The 7,766-nt window shown below is 37.1% G+C and overlaps 1 protein-coding gene across 1 annotated transcript in view; it reads right to left on the reverse strand.

Annotated features, from left to right (window-relative positions):
- The window catches only part of MSH2 (mutS homolog 2), a 79,206-nt gene that overhangs the window by 63,940 nt on the left and 7,500 nt on the right, over window positions 1-7,766 (reverse strand). Inside the window, exons 2-4 of the mRNA XM_059406121.1 lie at window positions 5,271-5,425; window positions 1,406-1,684; window positions 361-507 (exon numbers count right to left, since the gene is read on the reverse strand). Of these exons, the coding sequence (XP_059262104.1) occupies window positions 361-507; window positions 1,406-1,684; window positions 5,271-5,425 (581 nt within the window). The remainder of the gene's footprint in view (window positions 1-360; window positions 508-1,405; window positions 1,685-5,270; window positions 5,426-7,766) is intronic.

The following is a 7,766-nucleotide window of genomic DNA, read 5'->3' on the forward strand; positions in this document are numbered from 1 at the left end:
CCTGGGATCGAGTCCCACATCGGGTTCCTTGCTCGGCAGGGAGCCTGCTTCTCCCTCTGCCTCTGCCTGCCTCTCTGTCTGCCTGTGCTTGCTCGTTCTCTCTCCCTCTGTCTCTGACAAATAAATAAATAAAATCTTTAAAAAAAAAAAATATATAATGTGATTATATTTAAGACTGTTTTAATTTTTCTAGTAATTTCCTTAAGTTTTTCACAAGCTTCCTCACGGTAAAAATAAACTTAGTATCAATGATCCATAGTTTAGACTTTGAGAGAGATGAAACAAGTAGCCTTCTAAAAGTCATGATTATAATTTATACAATTTATATGTAAGAGTAAATTTGTATTTTAATCCACATACCTGATTCTCCATTTCTGGCAAGACAGCACTATTCACCTGCTCTCCCTTTTTGCCTTTCAACAACCGGTTGAGGTCCTGATAGATATCTTTTGTCAAAAAGTCAGCTCTTTTTCTTTCTGTGATCAGAATTCCTCCTCTCTGAATAACCTATTTTACAAGAAATAATTTGAATTACTTCAAGTAAAGGATTTTTAAAAAAATGTTTTATTTATTTATTTGACAGACAGAGATCACAAGTAGGCAGAGAGGCAGGCAGAGTGAGGGGAGGAAGCAGGCTCCCTGCTGAGCAGAGAGCCCAATGTAGGACTCGATCCCAGGACCCTGGGATCATGACCTGAGCCGAAGGCAGAGGCTTTAACCCACTGAGCCACCCAGGCGCCCCAAGAAAAGGATTTTTTTAAAAATAAGAAAAAACTATATACCATAATTACAGTAACAACAGCTTAACCAATTATTAGCCCACATTAAGTTTTTATATAATGTGAAAGATACTGGTAATTTATAAACATGTATTTTTAAAATCTATGTTTCCATGACAATTTAAAATTATTTTCACATAAAGCTTTCAAAAAATAGTTTCAACAGTAAAAACTCTAAACAAAATAAGTAATTGTGGAAAGTTGCTTAAATACTAACCTATGCTAACAATGCCCATCATAGTTTTACTCTTTCCCAAGCAGTTCCTATGGCATTTGAAGCCCACAAAAAGAAAAAAGATACCTAAATAAAGCATACACTTACCCAAACAATACAATCAGAATTTTTAAAAAAGACTCAGTAAAAGAGACTAAAAGTTCCACTTGAACTATCAAAAAATAACCCTGAAGCTTTACATCTTACTTATTTGATAAACCCATGGTGTCCTCAAAGAAAGTTTCTGTGAAAGATAAACATCAAGATTATCCTGAAAATACCTTACTGTACTTAGATAAAAAAAAAAAAAGTTGAGTTCTGAATTATTTTTTTTCTTTAAATAAAGGTGTTTGTTATGTTAATGAGTCTTTCATAGGCTTAGATTCCTCCATCACTAACTTGATTCCCTTACCTGCCTCAGTTTTCCGATGTCTCCAGCAGTCTCTCCTCCTGGTAGAACACATTCCTTTGGTCCAATCTGAATCAGGAGAGCCTCCAAGTTGGAGAACTGATCATTATCAGGGAACTCACAAAGTCCTAGCTTCCTCTGTATGGAGTCAACATACCCAACTCCAACCTGTCTTTGGCCATCAACTGTAGACATTTTAATACCCACAACACCAATGGAAGCTGACATATCATTGTTACCAAAGAGAATGTCTTCGAACTGCGAAAGATTGCCTGGGGAAGCCTTAAAAAAAATAAAGAAAAATTTTCAGAACTGTTGAACGTACTTAAAATTTTACTAACAAACAAACATTACCCAACCTTGACCAATTTCATTAACAAAATGTTCTCTTAGAAAAACTGTTTTGGGGCGCCTGGGTGGCTCAGTGGTTAAGCCGCTGCCTTCGGCTCAGGTCATGATCCCAGGGTCCTGGGATCGAGCCCCACGTCGGGCTCTCTGCTCAGCAGGGAGCCTGCTTCCTCCTCTCTCTCTCTGCCTGCCTCTCTGCCTACTTACGATCTCTGTCTGTCAAATAAATAAATAAAATCTTAAAAAAAAAAAAAGAAAAGAAAAGAAAAACTGTTTATAACAATATATTCTAATTATTCCTATCTCATTTTCTATAAAGTATCCTCCCTGTTTTTTCCAATTATTTTCAGGACATTTGATCAGATCTAAAAATAAATTTATTAGAACAGATTTTCAGGGTGCCTGGGTGGCTCAGTGGGTTAAAGCCTCTGCCTTTGGCTCAGGTCGTGATCCCAGGGTCCTGGGATTGAGCCCTACATCTGGCTCTCTCTGCTCATCAGGGAGCCTGCTTCCCCTCCTCTCTCTCTGCCTGCCTCTCTGCCTACCTGTGATCTCTCTGTCAAATAAATAAATATAATTTTTAAAAAAAGAACAAATTTTCAATTTGAAATCCCGCATCTGGATTATACACACTATCATTTAGGTGTCCAAAGTTCCTGAAGGTTTTTATCAGTATGATCATGATAAAATTTATTTTTCTACAATACGAATCTAAATATTTTAAAACTATGGATTGTTGATTAAAATCTGGATCAAAATCAAATGGAGGGGGCACTTGGCTGGCTCAGTCAGAAGAGCATGGGACTCTTGATGTCAGGTCATGAGTCTGCGTCCCATGTTGGGTACAGAGATGACTAAATATTTATTTATTTATTTTTGAAGATTTTATTTATTTATTTAACAGAGATCACGAGTAGACAGAGAGGCAGGCAGAGAGAGAGGGGGAAACAGGCTCCCTGCTGAGGAGAGAGCCCAATGTGGGGCTTAATACCAGGACCCTGGGATCATAACCTGAGCCGAAGGCCAAGGCTTTAACCCACTGAGCCACCCAGGCGCCGTGACTTAGAATCTTTAAAAATATATACATATATTTTATTTATTAGTATTATTTAAAGGTAGGCTCCATGGCCATATGGGGTTTGAACTCACGATCCTGAGGATCAAGAGTCACATGCTGTACCAACAGAGCCAGCCAGGCCCTCTTTAAATTTTTTTAAAAAATGAAATGGAGAAAGCATCTTGCATTCAAATTTTAAAAGCACTGATTCAATTACAAAATGTAAACATCATATTTTTACATATATACTTTGGATTTGTACAGATTAGGAAACACACCTTTAAAAAAAGTCTCTGAACCAGTACCTAATAAAATTGTGTTCTTGAGGGTCTTTGAAAATGATAAAGACTGGTAATCTGTGAACTAGATGGTATCCAAGGTCTTTTCCTGCTCTGAACATACCACTGAGAACATGCAAAAGAAATCAATCATAGAAATCAACTATTTTAAATATCACTAATACTTTATTATAGACTCAATAGGCTAAAAAAATGTAAAGATAAATCAGTTGATGCAGTTTTAGATCCGAACTTAAAATGTCAGGATGAAGATAACACCTTTTTAATCTGATAAAGATATATATTTGAAAAAACATCCCCCTGACCTAAAATGTAAGCATTAAGAATTCATCTTTAAGGATCTGGATATAGTATAGCATCGTAAGGTGTGATGGGCTGATAATCATGGTAATCTCTTGTACACTTAGGAGTCCACATTTTGGTGTTAACTAATTGAGCTCTATGAAGAATGAAATAGAAAACATCACTTTGTGGTGATTTCTATTAAAATCTTTCTATTAATTTTCTATTAAAATCTTTCAAGACCTAGGCTAACACTCTAAGTAAAAGCCCCACTGTTCTCAGTAAAACACCAATGAAAATCCCCAGGGAACTCTATAATGTACAATGCTATATTCTCCCAGATATTATCTTCAGTAAATGTCTACATTTACAAAGGCTGGCAGGGGGAGGAGGACACACTATGAAACAAGAATTGAACAAAATTATGTTTGGGGTAGTACCAAGATCAAATGTTAAAGGATTTTATTAAACCTCATAAGGGAAAAAAAAAAAAAAATCACAGGACTTTCAAGTTGGAAAGCATCCAAAAAAACCTAATTTTACTTTTTATAGAGAAACAGATACAGGAGAAGGTTGGGAAATCTGCCAAGGACACCCAGAGAGACAAGAGAAGAAAATAAAGAATATATGCTGACTGTAAGCCCAGAGCACGGTCACCCTTATCACACATTTATTCCCTTTCAAGAATAAATCTTGCTCCCCAACAACATTCTGCCATTAATTTATTCCAGTATTTATTTAGAACTTACTCCCCACAGGCACCGCAGTTGAACAACCAAAAACAGGACCTTAGAGACTAACAACGAAGTTAGTCATTATAGCAAACAAAACAGCACTACTATCTCCACGAATGCATAAAATACGCACGTCAATAAGCCTTTCTAGGGACACCAAGGAATAGGATTACCATTAAACAAAGTTCCTAACTTATAAAAAATTACACATTTAATGGAAGAGAAAAGCATATAGAAAGATACAAAGACATTACAAATGTGTACAAGTGAGGGGCTCCTGGCTGGCACATGACTCAATCTCGGAATTGTAAATTCAAACTCCACACTGGGAGTAGAAATTACTTTAAATAAATAAATAAAGTTTTAAAAAAAAGAGAAAATTTGAGAAAAAAGGGGAGGGCACACACATGGGTGGCTGATCCTGTTAAGCTTGGGACTCGACTTCCATTCACATCAAGATCCCAAGGTAGCCTGGGGCTCCATGTTCAGCAGGTTGTCTGCTTGAGATTCTTTCTCTCTGCCTCCTCCCTAATTTGCTATTGAGCATTTTCTCAAATAAATCATCAAAAAAAAATTAAAATAGGGTGCTTGCGTGGCTCAGTCTGTTAAATATCCTACTTGGTTTCAGCTCAGATCATGACCTCAGGGTCCTAGGACGGAGCCCTGCATTAGGCTCCATGCTCAGTGTGGAGTCTACTTGAGACTGTTTCTCCCTCTGCCCCTCCTACTCACACTGTCTCTCTCTCTCAAATAAATAGAATCTTAAAAAATAATAATAAAAATTATAAAAATCTTTAAAAAGTGTGTAAATGAGGTATTTGGGATACAGTTAATCTGTGTGATACTACTTTAAAAGCAAAATCAAATCTTTGTTTAATGCTGGTATTCAATTTTACATAAAATCTATTTTCTTATTTAGGTTTCAGGGATATTGACAAAGCTTCACGTATTCATACTCCTAATAAGGATTTACTGAATTTCTAAACTGCTATTAAACCATGATTTTAAAAACCACATGCTGAAGAATATTTCTCAAAGCATTTTATCACAACCTGATTAAAATATTAAAACACACAAGTGAAGTCCCTCACATCTTTATTTTTTCTACTCTTAAAAATAATAACCAAATTAAAGAGGAAGATAATTACCTTAAATGCCAAATACCAATCATTCTCCTTTGAGGCCTTATTTCCAGCTCTATTCTTATAAACTTCGACTCTGTACTGTCGAACTAGAAGAAGATCTCTTACAAAAGACTCAAAATTCATTTTACTAAGCACAACACTCTCCAAGGTCTTTGTTCCTAAAGAAAAATATTAAAAATACATATTACACATTTGCGGATTTAAAGTGGTTAAGTGTTCAGGTACCTAACACGATGGCGACCCCCCCTTCGCCCCCCCAGCCAAGCTACATTCTTCTCTCAGTAATTCATTCCTTCAATAAACTGTTAAGTACTTACTACTCATCCCAGTTGAAGGGTATAAAAAGATGAATAGATGTAGCACCCAACCTTTTTCTGTGGAACCTATGCATCAAAATAAAAAATTAAAAAGATACAAAGATAGGAGCACCTGCAGTCAGTTAAGTGTCTGCCTTCAACTCAGGTCCTGTTCTGGGATCGTGGGATTGCAGGGCTCCCTGCTCAGCACGGAACATACTTCTCCCTTTCCTCCCCACTCATGTTCTCTCTTGCGATTTCTCTCAAATAAATAAATAAATAAAATCTTAAAAAAGAAGAAGAAGAGGAGGAGGAGGAAGAGGAAGAAAATAATACAAAGACAGAGGCGTTTGAGTGGCTCAGTTGGTTAAGTAAGTGTCTGCTTTCACCTTGGGCCATGATCCCAGGGCCCTGGGATTGAGCCTCATATCAAAGATAAAAAAGAGTAAATGCGTATCCAGCTAAACTTACTTGTCCTTTCTTATAATTAGTTTCTCAGAATTTTGAATAAAAATCTTATAACTATACAGTATTTATATGTAATTAAACTTTTCCTGAAAGGCCCATAAAAATGTATGTCATTATTCACTGCAAAATGTTCTAGGTAACGCAGGATAAAATTCAAAGGTTCAAAGAAGTACTGCAAAAAGAAGGACTTCCCTTTCACCAATGATCCCCTACATATCCAATTCACCAGCCAAGTGCTATCAGTTTATAAAATATATTCCCAAACACAAGCTATACACATACAAGCATTACTTTGTTCCTCTCTTACATCAATAAGGACATACTACAAACACTGTTCTGTATCTTGGCTTTTTTTTTTTTTAACATTTGAATATATTTTGGAGGTTGTTCCATCATTACAATCAGCTTCTTTCTGTTTACAGCTGCAAACATTCCAATGACTCTGAGATGTTCTATAATTTAATTAGTCTCTTACTGATGGACATACAGGTTGTTTCCAGTCTCTACTATTACAATAACGCTGCACAATCTTGTACATGCTTCACTCTCCAAACAGGTGAGCACATCTGTAAGACAAAGCCCCCAACTGGACTTTGTCAAAGAATGTGAGTGATTTTGATAAATACTGCCAGAATATTCTCCTTGATTGGCTGTGCTAATTAGCACCATCATCCATTAAGTATGAGTGCATCTATTTCCCCTCTCCAACAGTTTTCAAACTTTTGGTCTTTATTTTAGATCAATGGTTTTCAACTGGGAACAATCTTGCTTCTCTAGCAGACACCGGTCAATGTTTGGAGGCATGTGGATTCTTACAACACTGGGTTTCATTCAGTAGAGGTAATACTGATTATTCACTTAATGGTAATACTTCTTAGGGCATCTGGGTGGCTAAATTGTTAAGTGTCTGCCTTCCGCTCGGGTCATGATCCCAGGGTCCTGGGATTGAGCCCCTGCATCAGGCTCCCTGCTTGGTGGGAGGCCTGCTTCTCCTCTCCCACACCCTCTGCTTATGTTCCCTCTCTGTGTCAAATAAATAAAATCTTTAAAAAAAAAAAAAAAAAAAAGCTAATACGTGTAGATTTTTCTGACAATTCTGGATCTTATTAAAAGTTTAACCTAAATTTAATAATAGATCATGCCAAGTACAAATATCAAATACAAACAAGCATAAAGATTAATTAAATGACATAAGGCAACTGTTTTGTACAGCTAAGCACAGATGATACTTCCAGTATCTCTTTCATTAGTTACAAGTACTAGCAATAATTCCCACTGTGTGACAAGCTGAAAAAGGGCTGAAATCTTGCCTCTCTTAAGGTTCTTCCCTAGAACATTCTGTACCTCACCCAAGACTGGCAAACTAATATCTATAGCAACCAGGCAGGTATCAAAGGAGCAAAGGAACAGACCTGACAGGGTAGGTGGCTTCAAAAGAGATCATATAGAGTGGTCGGAACAGTGACAAAAGAAGGAAAAGCACGTTGGGGTAAAGGGCTATGTTAGAGAGAGCAGCCACTCAGCTCCAAACACACTGCTGAACCACGGGGATCTTTATACCCAGAGTTTTCAACTGCGCGGAATTTTCAAAAAGCAGCTCAAAATATGAAATTTTTTTCCTGAAATCTCCCTATCTTTAAAATATAGTTGGGGCGCCTGGGTGGCTCATTGGGTTGAAGCCTCTGCCTTCGGCTCGGGTTGTGATCCCATGGTCCTGGGATGGAGCCCCGCATCG

Source organism: Mustela nigripes, chromosome 7 (genome assembly GCF_022355385.1).
Source record: "Mustela nigripes isolate SB6536 chromosome 7, MUSNIG.SB6536, whole genome shotgun sequence".
In the NCBI taxonomy this organism is placed as follows: Eukaryota; Metazoa; Chordata; class Mammalia; order Carnivora; family Mustelidae; genus Mustela; species Mustela nigripes.